The 21,567-nt window shown below is 37.0% G+C and overlaps 2 protein-coding genes across 5 annotated transcripts; both read right to left on the bottom strand.

The window, feature by feature from the left end:
• Nucleotides 1-601: 601 nt before the first annotated feature.
• Nucleotides 602-16,880, bottom strand: LOC132114687 (protein ENL-like). 4 transcript variants are annotated; one of them, XM_059522949.1, is made up of 12 exons: nucleotides 16,721-16,880; nucleotides 11,491-11,671; nucleotides 10,045-10,127; nucleotides 9,282-9,425; nucleotides 9,046-9,171; nucleotides 6,198-6,821; nucleotides 5,582-5,672; nucleotides 4,987-5,101; nucleotides 3,897-3,996; nucleotides 3,408-3,485; nucleotides 3,111-3,182; nucleotides 602-3,026 (listed from the first exon to the last, which is right to left on the bottom strand). In XM_059522949.1, the coding sequence occupies exons 1-12, from the start codon at nucleotides 16,730-16,732 to the stop codon at nucleotides 2,898-2,900; spliced, it is 1,755 nt and encodes a 584-aa protein (XP_059378932.1). In that variant the 5' UTR covers nucleotides 16,733-16,880; the 3' UTR covers nucleotides 602-2,897. The 4 variants fall into 4 exon arrangements, with proteins under 4 accessions (XP_059378932.1, XP_059378934.1, XP_059378933.1 ...); XM_059522951.1 differs by having other exon boundaries at nucleotides 3,417-3,485; XM_059522950.1 differs by having other exon boundaries at nucleotides 5,582-5,669.
• Nucleotides 16,881-17,960: 1,080 nt separating this feature from the next.
• On the bottom strand, nucleotides 17,961-20,552 carry LOC132115023 (alkaline ceramidase 1-like). Its single transcript, XM_059523443.1, has 5 exons — nucleotides 20,546-20,552; nucleotides 20,317-20,455; nucleotides 19,745-19,879; nucleotides 19,444-19,581; nucleotides 17,961-18,886 (listed from the first exon to the last, which is right to left on the bottom strand). Exons 1-5 carry the CDS (start codon nucleotides 20,550-20,552, stop codon nucleotides 18,709-18,711), a joined length of 597 nt encoding a protein of 198 aa, XP_059379426.1. The 3' UTR covers nucleotides 17,961-18,708.
• Between the last annotated feature and the right edge of the window lie 1,015 nt (nucleotides 20,553-21,567).

Here is a 21,567-nt window from a genome sequence, read left to right as displayed (position 1 = left end):
GTCACCATTATCAGAAATATCTTATAGGCATATGTTGTGTATAGTGCTGTTTCAATGTAATACAGCTAGGAAATACTTTTGAATCGGTTTAAAAAGAAAACTAAATCAGATGATCGGCTTGTAATAAGAATTTCAACCCTGTTAATATGATATTAAGTTATAATTTGGAACCACAATGTTGAACAGGGCTTCGTATACGTTTTTTTTTTTTTTTTTTTTACAAATTAATATAAATTATCAAACTAATTAAAAGTGACAACACAGATATTATAGATTTATATTTCAGATAAATGTTTTTTTAGCTCCCTAGAAAAACAAAAAAATTAAGAGGCAGATCGTAAATTGTTTTTCTTGAGCATAAAATCAGTAAATTAGAATGATTTCTGAAGACTGAAGTAATGAAAAAATATATATATTTTAAAATGCAATGCGTCACGATATTACCGTTTTAAGTATTTTCATCAAATAAATAATTTTAAATATTCATCAAATAAAACGCAATAAATTTACCTGTAAAACAATGCTCAAACTGAGACTTCTAAAAATGGTTAAGCAGCTAAGATGGACCCTAAAAATGAAACTAGTAATAAAAGCCGCTGTGAACAGAACTCAAATGACTTTATTCATAATATGATTTTGCAATAAAAACATAAAAAGTAACATCTTTTGCCCTTATTACAACTTGCATCAAATGACCACATGGTGGCATTGTGTCCCAAGTTTAACACGTCATACCAAAGTTTACTCTTCTGTTCAGATCACGGAAGGTTTTCTACCGCGTTATCAGAACATATGTAATAAACCCAGACCTCCCCAAACCCCACGGATAATTACAGGAAGTTCCTCAGCGGTCACAAACACAAATAAAAACACCACTGACTGACAAAAGACAGCTCTCTGAACCTGCAAGCGAAGTATGTGAAAATGATGCAGTATTAACCGTTGATTAATGTTTCCTCAGACTCCTGTAGAAAAGGCTCCCGCTGTCTACTATACATGTGTATCTATGTAATATGATTAAAATATTTGCCCCTCCATTAGTGTTACTTTGCTGCATCCCATGTACAAAACAGAGGTTCTCCACTTTCTTGCTGAAAAAAAAAACCTTCAACCACCTGGTCTTAGCTGGTTTAACCGAGTGACAAGTGGCCAAAACCACTCTATGACAAGCAAACCAGCTTTTCAGCATGGTTTAAATCAAATACATTAACAAATACTTGTTCGTTTCTCAAATCTGCAGTTCTCCCCTTGTAGTGGATAATAATGAGGCTACAACAAAAAAGATGCTAGACGCCAACTTGTAGAAATTCAGCTCTGCTATACAAATACACCCTGCCATGAACTCATAAATTGGCCTGAAGTAACATTTTCAAGTTCTGATGGTCATGTTTACAGTCTATGAAGATATAATGTACTGATACAGAGAGAGAGAGAAAAACAAAAGAAGAAAATAACTAAAATTCTTTAAAAACTGGCATTTCTTGACACAGAAATCGACAAATTAATATCATATTGCATGTAAATATTGTATAAAATTATTAAAAATACAATTTAGACAAGTACTTGAGTCAACAAAGCCAAAAGTGCAGAGGTACATAAATAAAAAATAACCCCCTCAAATAAAGTAAAAAAAAAAAAACAATAACAGGGTGTTTATTTTTTCAGAGCTGCCACTCAAGTTCACCGAAACTCCACCCCCTTTTGCCTCTTGCCCCACCCCTTTATGACAGGGTGACCTGAACTAGTATCCGGTCAAAGGTTAAAGTTCACACACCAAGTACTGGGAGTTTAAAGTTCACACACATGAAACTAAATCATTCTCTTGCTGAAAACCCTCACAAATATGCTAAATCAGTATGAAGATATAAACGTTTTTGTTCGCTAAGATTCAGACCAATCAGTTGGAGATTCAAAACCTGTGCAAACAACACTCCCAGACTCTCGCAGGGTGAAGTTAAGGGCATGTGGTCTGCAGCTCAGGCCACGGAGCCTCTTAAAGCTATTAGCATAACAATGACCACAGGGGTGAAATCAGTGAAGTCGAGATATAGTCGCTCTGAGAGAGTCAGAGTCAGAAGCACAGTGAATCTACAGACTGCTGTTTCAGGGGTCACATGAGAGGAAAACAGCTCGTCTCGTCCTTTCCTTTAGTCTCTCCCGCTTAGTCTCATGAATAAACCATAAATGATGACAAAAAACACAGATCAACACAGAGTTTCAAATACTTTTCACAAGCTGCACTAGCAATGCACGACATTTAAGTTCTAAGGCCCGTTTGGCGAACACATAAATGAGGATTGATGCATATTGGCATATAAATAGGAATCTCCCTGGGAAGATATCCAGGGATCCCACATATAGAGAAGGATTGACTAAAGTCGGAGTGAAAGATAACACTGCTGTAATTCCTAAGAGCACAAATGAGATGGTGTGAAAAAGGCACTAAGACTAGCCCTAGAGGATAGAAAGGCGATACATTCACGGCGTGCGGGGCTTCCTTTTCCGACCACAATCAAAAATACCTTGAAAAACATTGGTACAAAAATAAAATATAAAAGGTTGCAACCCTTGATGCATCAGTGCGTATGGCTACAGGGAGACATTTTTTTTTCTTTCCGGTTATTTTGAATATGAGCTTCAAGCAATTCTGGCCCCATTAAGAAGAGAACTTTCTGTCCAACAGGATACTGAGGAGGAGAGAAGAAGTGTTGAAGTGTTGGAACATAGCTGCACTTCCTCCTCAAAATACTGTACGTTTCACTCCTTTTCAAGATTTCCCACTGTCTTCATTTCCTGTGAACACATTTTCACCTTTTGCAGCCCTCTCTCAGGACAAAAGAAGTGACATAGGGCAGCCCTCCTCCCCTCCCCTCCCCCCAGTCTCGATGGACTTCCTGTCATGTGGCGGTGGCTTCCAGGTAGCTCTGTAGTTTACGGACAGTTGACTCATCCAATGAGAAAAGGTCAAAGTCAAAAGTTGTGTTGGTGACATTAAAGTGGCCGGTCTCCTCGATGAGGTTCACGATCTGGAGACAGGAAACGGCTCAGTGGTATCTGTTCAAAGCTTGTACACAAACGCAAGCTATTTTAATTCACACGCAAACACCCACCTGCTGTAGAACGTTACGCTCTCTTAACGCCATCAGCCTGCGATGAAGGTCTACCAGCTCTTCAGTGTACGCCTGAAAATAAGAGAAGATGATCAGAAGGTCAGTTTTTACTCTGAAAAGACATATAAACACATACAAGCTCGTATTAGCACTAACAGTTTTTAAAAAGGCACCCATATATACTTAAGTTAGTTGGAAAGAGCAGTTTTACAAACTACTATTAGAATCTTTTAGAAGCTGGGTCGACTTGATCAAATAGAAGTAACTTATGGGAATGAGAAAAAAAATTTCATTTACCCTTCCTACCTTGTCGTATCCCTTCTTCAGGACCTTTTCTTGTCGTAAACAAGGGTCTGGACTCTTTCTGCCTGACACCTTTATGACAGAAAGACAAAAGGAAACATAGAGGAAAGGAACAAGAAAAAAAATCATATGGATGGACTGAAACAGAGATTGAGTAATCAAGACATTGATCTATTGCAGTGTTTTTCCAGTAAGAGTGCACCAGTGCCTGGAGCGCTGCTCCGAATCCCAGTGATCTGACTGGCAGCACCCAGTTAAGCAGCATTCCACAGTCACTGGATCAAAAGCTGTGTGTCGCCACCTCATTTCAACACTGGGCGCAGCATAATCCAAGAACTAATGCGAATCGTCCATAATCTGACAGTCAACAAAACAGTGTGTGCTCCAAACTGAGCGATCGGCATGACTGAATGAATAAACACATCAACTGGATGACTGTCAGGGATTAACAAGACGCCGCCACAGTCCTGAGTATCACTTCACCTTGTTGTTGGTGGTGCTGTGTTTCTGTGGCTGAGGTGGTGGGTCTCGACTGGGACGTTGCGGGCCGTCACTGCAGTCACTCTCGCTGTCTAAGCTCAGTCTGTGAAGGGAGAACATCAAACAGTTCAACTCTGTGAGAAAATGATTTACTTTTCCTGAAAGAATAGTTTTTAATTGTGTTCCAGTCACTCTTTTCAATGCAATGAAGGGGGAGTGGAGCTTTCAAGCTTTGAAAAACACATGAAGCTTGTTCTGAAGGCATACAATAGACTTGTGTGAGGAACAGGCTTAAATTTCAGTTGTTATTTACTGAGGATCCTCCAGTGAGCTGTTCACAGCTACAAATGGACCTGTGAATTGCTCAGCTTGAACTTGAGAACTGCATCTGTCAGATTTCTAAACGAATCATTTAGACCAGTTTTGCGAACTGGATCAACAGATCCATTGAAAAGATCTGACGCAAAATAATGATTATTGATTAATTTACTAATCGGATTAGACTACTTTTTAGATTTAAAGCTAGGCGAGTTATGTGATGTCAAGATTTTCAATGAAAGATTTACATTTTAAACAAATCTTTAACGGAAGACAGAAGACATGGAATATAGTGCATGAGTCTTTTCACCAGACCGTTCATTATATTAAAAACACATACACATACACATACACATACACACATACATACATAATATATATATATACACACACACACACACACACACACACACACACACACACAGGTCAAAAGAAGAACAACAATTCACAAAAAAAGTATAAATGAAATTTTTTTTCTTTTCTTTTCTGGATAAGCGCCATAAAATCTGAACGAATACATTTCGTTTTAAAGAATAGTTAAAATAAATAAACACTGAAAGAAAATCCCATTCTACCATTTATCTCACACTTCTAGCCTCACAAAAATAAGTCTTTCAAAGCAGCTCAGCAACACTTGAGTGAGAGGCGCATGAAGTCAAGTGTTTACTCTGAGCAAACAAATCCGTTCTCCGCCTCTGCTAACATTGATTACAGGGACTTAAAGCATTTGAAAGACCTGCTTAAACAGACATTGACAGGAAAGAGGAAGAATGACCTGGAGTCTCGACTGGGCAGGTTGTTCTTGACTGGCGTCTCTTCGTCTGAGCTGCTATCATCATCATCATCGGACTCCTCCGACTTGAGGTCCGCCACCATAGAGCGCAGCGGGCCTACGGACCAAAATCCACAATGAGCTTCGGCAACATTTATGGTGGTTTGATTGAATTTTCAAGATTCCACTTTAAAAGGTGAAGTATGTAATTTCTGTGCCACTAGCTCGACCACATTGAATTGGAAAAATAATTACTGTTTTCAAACAGACTTCCTTAAAACTCCTCCCACCCGCCATTGGTTAGACAAACAAAACTCATTTTATTAGTTAAGCCTATGTTCTGTGTTAAACTAGATGTTACAAAATAAATGAGAAAAGAACAAGGATTTGTAACATCGACAATGACATATTACACAAATCACCTTTAAAAAAAACACTCATTATAAGGAAGTGCCTTGATCTGACACGTCCTTAACCCACGGTAATCGATCAAAGCAGCAGACTGTTAACCTTGAGTTAAAGTGTAGTAGGGAAATCTATTTCTGGATCTGACTGCTTCTTATCTGGACACTCCCTGCTGTAAAAGAGCAGGTCCTACCTTGGCCTTGTTTCTGCTGTGGCTCAAAGTCTGAGTCGGAGCTGGATGCGGAGCTGGAGCTGGAATTAGACGGGCTGGAAGGTGCTGACTGCTGTGGGATGGAGTGGACAGGACACAAAATAAAGATTTTGTTTAACACTGACGTTAGCTTTAGGTCCCGAGTTGTTAAACTTTTTAACATATTGTTCAAGTTCATTCATAGATTTTTCTACAAATTAGTTTGTTTTAATTTGCAGATGTATTTATTAATTAATATATTTAAAATTATAAAGTAAAAAAAAAGCCCTGACTTCTTTATTTTAAATAAATAAATACTGTGAAATAAATCACAAATCAAATTTAACACTTTTATAAAAAGGCTGAAAACCCTAACTTATTTAAAATAAAATGAATAAACAACTTTTATATCAAAAAATAAAAAAGAGAAAAAATAAATAAATAAATATATATTCAAACACTTTTAAAATATTTACCAAATCCACACTCACTGTGATAAAAAAAAAAAGTTTACATATTTTTTTTTCCAACTTCTAACTTATTTATAAAAAAATAAAATAAATAAAATAAAAAAGTGGTTTAAAATCCTTGTAAACAAATCTTATCTCTTGATTCTAACCTCAGACTTAGACGAGGCCTCCTCATCTGAATTGGAGTCATCGGATTCCGGAGGTTTCTTGGACTCCTTGACCTCTTGGCCCTCTGACTTGCCCTTGGCCCAGCGGCCCTTCTCTTTAGAGGCCTTCTTATCCACATATCCCGAGGAGGCCGTGGAGGAAGACGCGGTTCGGGGGGAGGTGCCGGTGAACCCCCCACTGCTGGAGACTTTTGACCCCTCTGAAACCCCCTTCTTTGGCTTCTTGACACTAGGTTTGGGTGACTCCGAAGGTCGTTTGCTGGGTGCTTTTCCATCGGCCGCTCCCCCTCCCCCTCCACCACCTGCTGACCCCACTCCCCCTCCTTTAGGAGACATGCCTTCCATTTTGGACTCCTTCGACATGAGTTTCGGCTCCTTGAAAGCAGCTTTGGGCAGAACTTTATTCTCATCTTTCGTTTTGATCTCGGTTTTCTTGGTTGATGAAGATGAAGATGAGGAAGGGTCACGGCTACTTTTGCTGCTGCCGTCCCGTTCAACATCTCCTTTGGATGTGGCCTTGCTCTCAGAGTCTTTTCGAGGCCGCTCTCGATGCTCCTTGGCCATTTTGTGGGATTTGGACACTTTGCTTCCTTCTTTACTAGGCTCCTACAGAAAAGAAACAGTGTTAACAATTAAAAATATAATCTCTATCCACCAAGTTAAACAGGAATTTGTCAGTTATCCATAAAATAATTGCAGCAAAACTACAGATAAAGTACTGCATTCCTAATCACTCAGCTGCATCATTATTTCAAAAAAATAAATAAAAATACAATTCAGTTAAAAAATGTGGTTTCATTTATATGTTTATAAAGAAATCAATACCTCTATTTAGCAAGGATTTTTGTCACAAGTGATCAAATGTGACAAAAGATATTTACAGTTGTTGATTTAAAATATATTTCAATTTTTAAAAAATGCTGTTCTTTTTAACTTTCTATTCAAATCCTGAAACGTATCAAGCAGAACAATATTAGGCAGTTCTTTTTAACATTGATAATAATAAGAAATGTTTTTGAGCACCAAATCAGCATATTAGAATGATTTTTTGAACGATCATGTGACACTAAAGGCTGTTGAAAATAAATTTCATTATTTTAAAATAATCATATAATAAACAGTTATTTTAAATTGTAATATTATTTGACAGTATTACTGTTTTACTGTAGTGTTGAGTAAATAAATGCAGCCTTGGTAAGCTTCAGAAACGTCTTTTAAAAATATTTTTAAAAATCTTACCAATCTCAAACTTTTCAATGGTAGTGCACACTTACAAAAAATTATAATACAAAATAACAATTTTTTAGGTCATGATACATTTCGGACATGGAAGTATGGAAATGCATAATAATAATCCAAATAGTCATTTTAAATAACCCCAATTTTAAAAAAATAATCATTCAGTACCATATTGTTATCGTCTGTCACCATTTACAATGGTTCACATTGTCAAATACAACCCCACAACAGATCCCCTATTAGGATTAAGCATAGAGTTTGACACCTCGAATAATAAAAGAAATCACAAAAGACCATTAAAGCATGTCTTAACTGTGATCATATAACTCGCATGTGACCTTGACGCAAAGGTCATCTGCTGTATTAATGAGGCTGCACTGAGATTAGGACTGTTAAGGATAATGGGGATGCTGGAAGATGTCCAGCTCTGGATGATCACAGTAAATCAGCAGCGAGCGACTGACCCTCTTTACTGCACTCATGAAAGATGCCGCAGAGTGACCCAGACAAAGCACCACCGCTCAGATACGATAAAGCAAAGGTCATTTAATAGAGAGATGACACATGTCCTATATAATGGACTCTTAATTCTTACTGAAACGATCTAATCTGCTGCTTAGAAGGCAACAAAAGGGAGAATCGATGAAGCTGTGATCCCTTAATATCTATCTTTTATCTAAATCTGTTATCAGATATTCATTTTTTATTACAAATGATTTTTCAGAATAACATGATTTGAGTGAAAGAAGTTTGGGGTTAGTAGGACAGGGCTATTCAAATCTTGCCCTGGAGGGCCAGTGAACTGCAGAGTTTAACTCCAACCCTGATCAAACCCACCTACCTGTGATTTTCTAATGATCACAAAGACATTGATTAACAGGCTCAGGTGTGTTTGATCAGGGTTGGAGCTAAATTCTGCAGTTCACTGGCCCTCCAGGGAAAGATTTGAATAGCCCTGTAGTAGTATCTTTCCATGTTATTGAAGAAGTCTCTTATACTCACCAAGGCTCCATTAATTTGTTTGAAAAAAAAAAAAAAAAAAAAAAAAACACTAATAATCTGAAATATTGTTACAATAAAAACCTTTTTTAATAGATTTGAAAATATATTCCTGTGATGGCAAAGCTACATTTTCAGCAGCCATTACTATAGCCTTCAATTTCACATAATCATAATTTCATATTGTTATCAATGTTAAAAACAATTTTGTTAATATTTTGTCAAAATGCACACAATTTTTTTTAGGATTCATTGATGAATAGAAAGTTAAAGGAACAATATTTGAATTTTTTTGAAACATTATAAAAGTCTTTGCTCTCACTTTTGATCAAATTAATTCTTCCTTGCTAAACAGAAGTATTCATTTATTTCCAAAAAAGAACAAAAAATACTGACCCTGAATTATATCTTCTTTATTTTAAATCATAAGTTTGTTTTCTCAGATAAAAAAAAAAATCACAGGTTTAAATGAAAAATAAATACAGATTTTCTATGTGATCTCAGATTTGTGGGCCCCAGTGTATAAAAAGGAAAGGAAACAGCACAGTCATTCAGCATGTCATATGGCACATTTCAAAATGATTTTTCAGACCTTTGATCCTTGTGAGGTCTTGCTCTTCTTAGGGTCAGAAAAAGCAGAGAGAGGGATGGTTGGAAGCATGGGGTAATCTGGGCTGGGTCTCGGGACCACCTCTGCCCCCTCTGGGACCACCATGATCTGATATGTACAGAATGAATGAAAGACAAGAGCACATTCACCAAAATTTTACAATATTCCTGAATTAACTAAGCAACAAACAACTCAATTTCCCATAATGCAGCACTCACCCCTCCAGCCTTGACCAGCTTGCGGCGGAAGTCTCGAGTGGGGTTATTAAAGGTTAGTTTCTCACAGCGCAGGTGATTGACAGGTGGGTTTCCCTCCAGGTTAAGAAAGAGATCATAATTGAAGCACACCTTCTTTGGCTCCTCCTGTATTAAAATAACATTATTAAGTGATTTCATTAAATCATCTCATATTACTAAGACAAGCATTAAAGTGAGTCAACAGAGCAGCATCTGCAGTGATTCTAGGACTACTTTCATGGGCAGCACAGCAAAACATCCCCAAAGATCAGATTTTCAAATAAAACCCCCAGATGCACATTCTCCACCTCTATCTTTTTATCTCGGTCTCTCAGAATGCTGAAATCTGTGATATACTGAAAACAATTCGGGAAAACAAAACTCACTGAAGGTTGGAGATGTTTTTCAGACAAGAAATGACAGATACATATCACAAGCCTGTGAGTCAGTGGGTGAGTTTGAAAAAGAGAACGTAATGGTTTCGCATTATACTAATCTGATCACAATGCAAATCATTCTCCTCTGCATACTGTACTCTCATTGCCCGTTTAAAGTCAATGGGGGGAGGTTCACGGATGACAACACAGAGGAAGAGAAGCCGATACTCAGATGAGTCACAGAGAAAAAAAATAGTGGGGTGGGGGGGGGCTGTGAAGGCGAATGAAAATGTGAAAAATTGAAACTACTACAGAACAAGAGAGAACAGAGGACAGAAGAGCTGCAGGAACAGACTTGGAGACCTCACCTTGTTTTTGAAGTAGACCTCTATGGGCATCAGAAAACCAGCGTATCCCGACTCCTCAACCTTGTATGGTGGCTCCTTACACACTGCAAATAAAATAAGATTAATTATTTCACAAAAAATGTTGGCATGCAACAATAAAATGCAAAAATATTTGAATGTAATCATTTATACTTGTATACACTAATCCAAAAGTTTGGGATTGGTAAGATGTTTCATGTTATTGAAAGAAGGCTCTTTTTCTCACCCAAGATGCATTCATTTGATAAAAAAAATAAATAAACCGTAAACAGCAATATTGTGAAATATTTTAAATTAATGTTTTCTATTTTAATATATTTTAAAATGCAATTTCTTTCTGCGATGGTCAATTTTCAGCGGACCGTGATCCTTCAGAAATCATCTTAATATGCTGATTTGGTATTCAAGAAACATTTCTTATTACTATCAGTGTTGAAAAAAAGTTGCTGCTTAAAATTTTTGTGAAACAAACGATTCTTTGATAAATAGAAAGTTCAAAAAGAAGAGTGTTTATTTAAAATAGAAATCTTTTGTAACATTACAAATGTCTTTACCGTCACTTTTGATCAATTCGATGTTGAATAAAAGCAATCTTTTCTTTCCAACAAAATCTTACTCACCCCTGAACTTTCGAACAGTATGTATTCATATATAGATCATTAAGTATTATTTAATGTTTCATAATGTTATTAATAAGAGTGGTTTCACATTTTCATTACAGCTTTCATTTACAAACAAGAAAATGAAGGCCTTGCTCATGAATATTAATTATGTTTACTCAGTAGGCCTAACTGATTGGTTGAAAGGCACATGCTGTTAAGCATGCACTGATCAGCTGCCAATTCGAGAATCTGACTATGGTGAAGACACGGTTCATGAATATTTATGGTCATTTCTGCATGACCCTATTGATATTCACAAACTATAAATAGATTTTGCAAACAAATCTTGGAATCAGTGTTTTGAACTGATTCACTGAAACACAGTGTGAAAGAACGGATTGTATATTGCCCACAAAATAATATAAAACATATTGCACATATTAAAAATATCCCTCCATCCATGTCATCATTAAGGAATGTGAATATAAAATGCGAACTTCGATCTAAGACTAGCACTGTTAATTCGAGACAAGTGAAATGGGTTGATGTTTAATCTGCTGACAGTAGTTTCATTTCACCAGTCAATTGAGGCTTTTTATCTGTAGCCTAAAGTATTGATTGGGTATCGACGCCAAAGTACTAAAAGCTAGTGTGCTACCAAGCCAAAAACTTTGATAGTGAGCCAACCCTAACTATAAATATTAAAAGAAAGAAGCAAGCTGCTCTTTATGATATGCAACATGCCGTGTTGATCTCACACATGCTGCTTTTTGAAGACTGAACTGTCAGTGGTGCAATTTCTCAATTGTGAAGGTGTGAAATTTACCCCTCTTGGGTTTAGGAAAGCTCTCGTGCAGCCGGAAGACGACTTTATCTACAAAGTGCTGAATGTCGCTGTTCTCAGGGCCTCGCACAAACACCATCCAGTCATGGGTGAAGCCCTCTGACGTCACCTTCTTCCTCAGCTGGGCCCTGTGACCCAGCTCAAGCTTTACCTGAACCGTGCACTGCAAACAGAGAAACACATCTTAATCAAACGCTTCGATTGGACTAAGGAGAGCTGAAGTTCAGGAGAGGAGACCAGCGGACACTTTCCATCACTGTAATTCATGATCACAGACTACTACAAGCATTCCGTGTAAAGTAGGATTTTCAAAAATACTAATTTATTACATATATAAGATTTTCAGAAAAATTATGGGTTTGTTATAAAATGTTACAAAAGATTTCTGTTTAAAAATGCTTTGAACTTTTTACTCAAAGAATCCTGAAATCCTAAAAATATTAAGTAGCTGTTCACAGTTATTAATCGCAGTAAGTGATAACAAAAATGTGTTTTGAGCATGAGGTATTTTTATATTTGAAAGATCGCTGAATAAACGTGACATTGAAGACTAGAGTAATGTCTGCTGAAAATTCAGCTTTGCCATCACAGGAACAAAGTACTTTAAATTACATATGCAATTACAAATTGCATATAATAAAATAGAAACCAGTTTAAAATTTTAATATTATGTCAATGTTATTACTGTTTTTTCATTTTAGAAAAACTGCCTTTGTGAATGTAAGAATATTATTAGATTTTTTTTAATCTATTTATTTATTACACTATGGTAATGGTTAAAAAAAAGAAAAACGAAAAGAAAAAAAAATTATATAAATATTTATAATCATTTTATATACTGTATGTTTTTACTTTAAAATATGTATTGCTAATTATTTCTATGTAACGTAGCTTTTTAGTAATAAAATGACCTTGAGGATTAGATCACGTTGGTAAATCATCAAGCTGTAGGCTCTTTTCTTTGTAAGAAGAAAAGTCAGTTAATTGAGTGAATTCATATAGCTGAAAACTGTTATTGATGTAGCGGAGAAGATAGGGCTGCACAATTATTCAAAATTAAATCACGATTAGGCAGAAGCAGCGATTGTCAATGTGTATCTTTCAGTGAACCATGATCATGATCAGCAGTAAATCTCCATCCAAAAGCCAGAGGGCGCTCTCGCGCTGAAAATCCAAATATGCCCCGAAGATGAAATCCAGGAAATCCCTATTGCTGCAGCTGAATAAACAGAAGATTTAACTGCTTTCATTGATTCAATGTGACTAATAAACACACCTAAAGCAATATATGTTCTTCTTATTATAATTTTCATAATAAAGTATATCTATTAGGGGTGACACGGTTCAACTTTTTCACGGTTCGGTTTGTTTCACGGTTTTAGAGTCACGGTTTCGGTACAGTTCGTTATTGTGCTGTTTATGGAAAAAACTATACTTTAAAAAAAAAACAGCAACAGCACAAATAAATACAATAGAGTAAAGATACAGACAATAAAAAGTGATTTTCTGTATTATTTTTTTTAGGGAGGTCTAGAATAAGTTTTTAGGTACAGAAACTGAATAAAGTAATCAAATGTAAAACAGCATCGCATATTTGACTATATAAATTAAAGATTATTCTTTATTAAAGTTACAAAAGCTTTTTTAATCAGGAGCAGTGAGTAATTTCCTTGTTGTTGCTGATCGATTAATATAAAGACTGTCACTTTAAGAGAATGCACTGATACAGCAGGCCTACGTCCAGCCAGCTGTGTCCGCTGTAGGATACTTACCAAAACGGGCATCTTGACATGATTTTTGTGTGAATTTGTCCATTTAAACAATACTTCAGAGAGAGCTTATATTTGCGCGCGTTGAGGCGCAGGTTTGCGCGCTTCAGATGAGCGCACACACAAATCTTCTTACTGTGCCGCACGAGCTCGCGTCCTCTGGCTCTTAAATGTTTCAATTGACAAAGCTTAAATGAGTTTAGTTTAAACACATATTAACATGTGCTGTTCAGAGTTCATCTGTGTGCGGGCGCTATCAGCACCCAGGTGATGACGGAATAAATGACTGCTCATATACAGCATTCGCGTTGAACAAGAGCGAATGATTTTTCCAGGGTTTTTTTTTTTCCTCTCATCGCTGTTGTTGTAATGTCTGGGAAGCCAGAATGTGCATGCATCAACAGAAACATTTATTAGCTGAACCCTGTTTTTTTACGTGCTATTTATAGCAAACTATATAACAGATGATATTAGATGCTTTGTCAGATTTAAGTTGAACTGCAGTCCCAGTGCGTGCCGAACCATGTGTGGTGAACCAAACGGTATTTTTTTTTTCAGCGAACCGTGCCACCCCTAATATCTATAATGAAATGTTAATCAACTTAGCCTTTATCACTGCTTAGAATACAATGAAATATGTGCCTTAATTATTCGGTTTAAGAAGCCACATCATCTCACAGAAGGATTTATTTCAAACACTCGACTGACATTATGAAGCGAGTTTGGAGTAAAAACATCTCATTAAATGTGGTATTTTAACATGCTCTCAGATGGAGCAGCATTTACTACACAGAGCCGTAGTTCACTGAGAAAATACGCAAACAGCTGTCATTACCGCAAACGATTCAGTCGATTTCATAATCCTGCGATTATATCGTCTGCGATTATGAATGTGATTTTGCATAGCTTGTCAGAGAACTACGGATCTGTGTAGTAAATAAAAGCAGGTGATGGAGATTTACTGCTAATCACAGAACCAGCTTTACTGACTAAATGCGCATGACAATAAAGGAGACAATAAATCACATTCGATTAATCGTGCAGCCCTAAGAGAAGAGTTACTAAAAAAGGGCCTCTAGTCACCAAAATCTGAATAGGAATACCTTTCATACACATGCTCAAGCTAATCATCTGTATCATTGACTGGTTCTGCCAAATGGCCAGAAAAAGCCATCAAGGGAATTCCTTGAAAAGCAGCCAGGAAAAATGAACACTGCCCACACAGGGTGGAGACGGGCCAGACTGGGTTCAGGTGCCCAGAGATGCTCAGCTGCTGTTGACTCGGGTCCCTAAACTAGTGGAGATTGAAGAAGCAGAATAAAGAACAAGACTGAGATGTGCTTTTTTTTTTTTACTTTTCTGAAAGACTGTAAGCAGAAGAACGAGTGGAAGGAAAATCTTATTGGCTGGCCATCCAGTCACCATAATACACTTTAATTCGCTGCGTTGGCCGACACTTCCACTTCTCTAATGCCAAACCTGCCAGCCAGACCCTGACGCTGCCAGGCATCAGAATAACCCCTGAGTCCATCTTTCATTCACTCACCCACAAGTCCCAGCCAAGCCACATATAGACAGACAGTGAGACAAATCTGGCTACCCTCAACAGCGAGAACAGCAGTTTTAATCCACTCTTTTTCCAGAATTTGCCATTTGTAATTTGTCACAGCAACAGCAGCTTGCCTTGAGGTAACTATTACAAGCGCTACAGACATAAAGCTGTTCCACTCCGTCTGAGAGGAACATGACCACCCGAATATGAAGACGACATGGGACAGACAGGAGACGTGCACAATAAGAGGTTCAACACATGACCACGTTAATCCCGGTGAAGGGGGGTAAAAAGATCAAAAGGCCTTTTTGAAAAGGAGTAGATTAAACCGAAGGACAGGCAAACACTACTGGCTCCTGGTCTCACAAGACACACTCGGGTCACATCACGTTTTGTTAGAAAACTCAAAAGTGGCAGACTGGATTTCTCTCAGGTCACTTCTATGAATCAGATTATCAGTCAAGCACGGTAAAAATACAAGCAGGTCACGTGGAAGCCAACAGGGAAACGACAAAACAACAAGTCTCTGAAGAGCTGCTGCAATGCTGTTGTCAAAGATCCAGCTTGGAAAACATGAATGAATGAAACGAGCACATCAACTAAATTGCTATAAAATCTTTCACTACTTGAGAAGTGGAAGGATAAAACAGAATTTTACAACTTCCCTTTCTAAAATCACATTAAATAAAAAGGTTTATAATAAAAAATATATATATTTATTTTAAATGTTATTTTTTAGATTTGCTGTCATGCATAACTATCTTGCTAAATTACTAGTCTAAAGCTGGATCGAGCAAGTTAAAAGGACAAAACAATACAACAGGAATAGGTAATGGAAGCAATAGTTAGATAAACAGCTCATTAAAATTAAGCAGTAAAAACTTTTTTTTTTAACATTGGGCTAGTTCGTTTTATAAATGTTAAGACAAACAAAACAGTAAACGTGATAAAATACATGCACATTGGCAGCCATATTTCATGTCAAAATAACACTGCAATTTTATTGCTGTTGCATTAAAACCGCTAAACACCAAGTTTTATGAAGAAAGACTCCATATTTTATGTATATTTTAAACTTTGTAACTGTGGCAGCTATAGTAATAGGTTGATACCATGTAGATTAAATTTGGAAATGGTCCCATAATATTGTTTAATCATTTTCACAGTATCGCAAATAACAGTAGTGGACAAAAAATTCCTAATTTAGGGATATTTTTGCAATGAGAAACATTCCGTCATAATAACAATAAAAATGATTTTTATAATAATAAAGGTTTACTAATAAAACTATTTATTCAGTAGCAGCAAATGCAATTAACCTACTGCAGACCACAGACACAAGGTATGCATCTACAGCATTTGATCACTACTGTTGCTCATAAATCATATTGCATAAAAGGGCAATTAATTAGCCTTGGAAGAAGACAGATTCCCGCTTCAGGAGCCCATCAGGAACCCCACACCCTCAGAGCAGACCAGTGCAATGCCCTCAGCCTTCAGTCTGCATGCTCTGTCAGGAACACTAGTGCATGAAAATGCATGTTCCTCATTTCCTCTAATAAAAGCCGCAGACTGTAGTGACTCCCGGGCCAGAGAATCACAGGACAAAAACACTCTCCTTTGTGTTTCTGCTGGTGCACGCACGACTTGCCTACAGCAAAAGCTGGCGCACGCATCCAGCCCTTTAGGCTGAGCTGATGTCGCCAAATACCGATGTAGCTTTAATATGCGTGGCCAGCTCGAGTCAGATAGCTGAGAGGAGGGAGGGGATTTATATGGGTCCGATCCGCTGGTTTCACGAGCCCTAAGTGTCCACATTCAGTTGCAATGGTGGATTTCTCTAAGCGCGCGCTTACAAAAGTTGCAACAGCAAAAGCGTTTCATACTCTACCTGATTCTCCATAGTTCGCCGGCCTGATGAAGGTCCTGTTAATTTACAGAAGGCTTTTGAGCGGCTGCTCCCGACTCCTCATTGTGTGTCAATTCCAGCCCCAAACCGGAAACTGGACGGTTCCCCTCCCCTCTCCGGTCCGCTGGCATGCGCCCAAAACAGAAAGCTTGTGGCCAATCAGATGCCGCCTATGATGCGCTTTACGCCGGCCAGCCAATCGCGTAATGCGGTGGGCGGGACTTCCCACGGGCTGCCTGTACTGGTAGGTAATAATTAGATATTAGACGAACCTATAGGATGTTTTTGTTTTTGCAGTCTAGTAGCGCTACTTAGGATTGTTATTTTTTTATCTGAATCATATTCAATTTCGTATTTGAAAACAAAGCATGTTGCACACAGCTGTGCTGTGATTGGTTGGTTGAGGGCATGCTTCTGTTTTCTGTTTAATTAGTGGGATTAGATTACAATAAATAATTAATATATAGTGAATGATTTTAATTGATATTAAAAGGGTCTAACTTAATGCATGGCAGACTGGGGTTGGTTGTCACACTTTTTAACTACAGTATATAGAGCTTTTATTTCTGTAAAGGTACTGATAATGTCTTGGCTACAATAAAGTTAGCCTATTCACATTCCCACTGTTATTACTAAGGGAAAATAGAGATGACTTAACACATGTTAAACCAATAACGGGGCATGTTGTCACACTATATGGGGTAAGTTGTCACAATGGAGTCTGTTTTTGAATAGCCTATTATAGGCTTTTTAGCGAAATATACAGATTAAAACAATGATAAAATACACTAAATTTAAATGTCATGATATTAGAATTTTAGTTTGGAGGACATAATTCACAAAAAAGTTATAGTAAACCTTTCTTGAGAAAGAAAACAATAGGTCAAATTATTGTCAAGAAAGGCTTTTTTGTAGTCTATCCTAAAGTAGTTACATTAAGTGAACATCGTTTACACTAATATACCACGAGAACTACAATTATTATTATTATTGGTTTAAATCATAAGTCTAACCACTTGTCAAATGTCATATATCAAATGAAAGCAGCTCAACTGCATGCACTACACCTAGTATGTACACTTGAAGCTGTTTCAATAACCTGGAGTTGAACCAGTTTTCTTTGTTTTCTACATAAACATTAATCTTTTTATAGTTTTTTACTTTTATTTTGGTGTGTATCTCACGGTGTGTTTTTATATATATATATATATATATATATATATATATAAATAATTTTTAATGGCAACATTTCAAACCCTTAAATAACACCAAATGAATGTCCCAGCAATCATAATTTATATAAAAATAACCACAAATCATCATTAACAGTACACCATTATCAATAAACATAATTCCATACACTGTGGTGAAGCTTAGAAGTTATAACACCATTAATGGTTTGCACCATTTGATGTGAGAAAATCATTTCAGAAAGTGACATTTCACATCGAACAAGCAGCATGATTTTCTTCCTTTGAACAGACTATTAATCTAACATTTTTACATTTACATGTTCAGGTTTCAACCCTGAATCGAGTAGTTGCTTATGACAATTTTCAGTCAATTGTCATAAAAAGCCTCAGATTGGTATTAAGTAAATCAAGTAAAATGGAGAATTCTAGCTTTGTACACACATTCAATCTTGTCACAACAGTGCAAATATTAATTTTTACATAACAACAGACACACACTTCAGTTTCAGGTTCTGTGAGAAATGTGGAGAAAGTTCCAGAAACTGCAACAATTTCAGCACAACATTTGTTTCATATAACAAGTTTCTCTTCAGTGTTCACATAACATACAGTGGCTCAGAAGACTGATCTAGGAGCAGCTCCTTCCTGCCCATATAAATATATTCACCATTTCGGAAATATAAAGGCTGGCCCTAAATCAGTGTTAAATTAAGCTTTAATACTTTATAAAATTAATTTGGTTTGTTCATCTTGTTTCTGTTCATCTTGTCGTGCCTGCTAGCATCTCTTCCGTGTCTTTGTGGTGCCTTTGAGGACAATGTAAGGAAGCCCAATGGACCATATATTCCGTGGCCAGTACTGCAGGTCAGGCAGGGAATAAGGGATCTCCAGACTGGCGTCCAGGTAAGCGATCAAAGTGCTACCATAAGCGGTGGCCACCACAATCAGAATGTGCCTGAACCGAGGAAAAACAGTATCTGGATAAGCATGACAGTCCAAAAGTCTGAACAATGTGGTTTAACCCTGTAAAATCTGATATAATAATAACAATCCATATAAAATAATAGTCAGAAAAAAGTTGTTCAATTTAACTGTTTAATGAACCTTTAAATGAAACCCACACACACAAATCTAAACATGTTTGCATATGTGTTTTTTATGACTCATTTAGTATGATACAGAGAATATAGAGCTCACATAAGCGAAGGAAAAAAAAAACCTCCGTTTTCTTCCGAGGTCCAAAAATATGTGTGTGTGTGTGTGTGTGTATAGATACAGTAGATAGGTAAATATAATTATACTAAAAGGCCTTTTAATTGCTAAAAACATATAAACTATCAATCAGCCAACAGAAGGCATATAGGACATTGAGTACAACAGTTTTTCAGCAAAGTAAGGATCATGCTGATAATTTAGAGGTCTTAGAATTTTGCTCATCACAAATTATTTTGTAGGCTTCAGGGTTCAAATGTGCTCAGCATACAGTACAGTGGGATATCATGGCTCACTCACCAGATACCGTGCAGATAACAGAAGTCCAGTTTCTGCCAGAAGCTGCAGCCAAAGCGATCACTAATCCAGCAGGAGATAGCCAGAACCCACAGGCCAATGGACGCCCAGGCCAGACGCAGCACTCTCTCATCTGTGCAACTGATGAGAAATAGTTCAGTATTGAATGAGAGTGAAAACAAGAAAAACAGCAAAATTAAATACAAACGGATCATGTATAGTAGCATTAATAGCTTTAAAGTGGATAAGAAGTGACTAAAACAACATATGAAAAAGCCTGAAGCGACGAATATACATCCTTTACCTCCTTAATTCCACAAACAGACAGTAGAGGATATGGATGGCGAAGCAGTTGAGAGCGTAGGCATTGGCTGTAGGTTTGACAAAAGAGGACAGAGTGCTTATAACAGTGATCAGGACCATATGAGAGAACATTCTCCTGAAAAAGAACAAAACAGAGGAAGAGAGACCAAACTTTAGACTGGGGACAATCTAGAAAAGGAATCCTTCTTCATTGACAGCCATTAAAATGCTCACCAATGCTGCATTTATTTAATCAAAAGTAAGTAATTATTGTGAAATATTATTACAATTTAAAATAAATTTTTGAATCTTTCAACCATTTGAAATATTAATATAAGGCTGGTTGGACCCCACAGAGAAAGCTGTGGAAATCAATCATCTCTCCCACAGTGAGATCAGAATATCATCCTGCAAGTTAAACAGGACTGCTGTTAAACTAAAGACTGTAGATGGATCCTTTATTTGCTCCTATTTTTAGAACTGAAGACACAGTGTTTTAGAGGAGGAAGACAAGTTCATGCCATCAAACTGAAACAGACCATATACATGGTATGAAAAATATGCATTTGTTACCTGTCCTTAATATAAGAGGGAAAGTGTCTGCGTGGGAACCACAGAGAGTAGCCAATAGCCAAAACCCATAAGATTGACATCTCATCTAGCATTTGGCCTATAAAACTCAGAGTCATGTGAAAATACATGGAGAAGAGACCTGAACAGAGAGAAACAGACCTTGGAGCGTGGAGCTGTACTGACACATCAAAAATTCTGTGGCTTACATCTGTGTTAAAGAACAAAACACTTGCCATGGTGCTAAAGCTTGTTGTCTTTACAGGGAAACAACAAGTCTTTACATTGGGAAAGAATGGAGCTACGGAACAAAAGGTAGATCTCTGCCTTTCTGGAGACTCTAGAAGATTGATTTGTAGCATGCAAATTTTATTAAAGGGGACATATCAAGAAAATGTCCAAGTCCCTGGTGCATCTAACTTTGTTTTGGTAAGCCTATCTCTGCAAGCATGTGAAAAAAGAGCTGCTCAGATTTCGCTCCCCTAGTGATGTAGGAAAGGGATTCATTATTATAATAAACCTCATGTTTCCACCTACAGTGCTGCTGTTACTTAATATACAGATCTAATATAAACATTTATTTCCCAGCTGTTTACCTTTACAGACATAACCGACTGCGTTTTTGTAACTTATGTGTGTTTTTAACATAAACCTGTGTGTATTTGACAGTTTAAGTGCAATAAGACATGAAATAGAACTTAGTTTAATACTCACATGTGTGACAGCGGCTTCCTGTGCGCGTGCTTCAGAAGCATGCACTCAGAAAACCATGTTTCAGAAGTTCAAACTGATATGGCTTCAAAACGCATGATTTTAGTGCAGGATAATCAAAACCAAACAGTTTTTGGCAGAGTATTTGAGGTATGAGCTGTAAATCCACAGCCCTATTCTGGAAGAGGGGGCGGGAAGCAGAAACTAATTTGCATTTAAAGATACAGACAAGAAAACAGCGTGTTTCTGCTTCCACTCAAAATAGGCATTTTCAAAATGATATAATGCATTATCTGTGGGGTATTTTGAGCTGAAACTTAACACATTCTGGGGACACCTGAGACATAAATTACATTTTGTAGAAAGAGGCATATTAAGCGGCATTAAAAGGATGAGGGAACATTAAAAAATTTTGTATAAATTTTGCCATAACTCTCAAGTTCTATAACGCAAAAACAAATTTAGAGTGAACTGGTCCTATGTTGAACTGGGTCGAAACTGTTTTTAATGATTCAATGACTTGTTCATATCATAGAAAATGAA

The sequence above is a fragment of the Carassius carassius genome, chromosome 34, assembly GCF_963082965.1.
Source record: "Carassius carassius chromosome 34, fCarCar2.1, whole genome shotgun sequence".
In the NCBI taxonomy this organism is placed as follows: domain Eukaryota; kingdom Metazoa; phylum Chordata; class Actinopteri; order Cypriniformes; family Cyprinidae; genus Carassius; species Carassius carassius.
This window is presented reverse-complemented; position numbering and strand designations above follow the sequence as displayed.

Excerpts from the sequence above, each read along its gene's own strand:
- LOC132114687 (XM_059522949.1), bottom strand. Across the intron at positions 9,172-9,281 it reads AGCTGGTCAAGGCTGGAGGG|ATCATGGTGGTCCCAGAGGG; the intron begins GTGAGTGCTGCA and ends TGTACATATCAG. Across the intron at positions 3,997-4,986 it reads CTGCCCAGTCGAGACTCCAG|ACTGAGCTTAGACAGCGAGA; the intron begins GTCATTCTTCCT and ends CTCCCTTCACAG.
- LOC132115023 (XM_059523443.1), bottom strand. Across the intron at positions 19,582-19,744 it reads CTGTTTGTGGAATTAAGGAG|TTGCACAGATGAGAGAGTGC; the intron begins GTAAAGGATGTA and ends ATTTCTCATCAG. Across the intron at positions 18,887-19,443 it reads TGTTATCTGCACGGTATCTG|GCACATTCTGATTGTGGTGG; the intron begins GTGAGTGAGCCA and ends TCCTCGGTTCAG.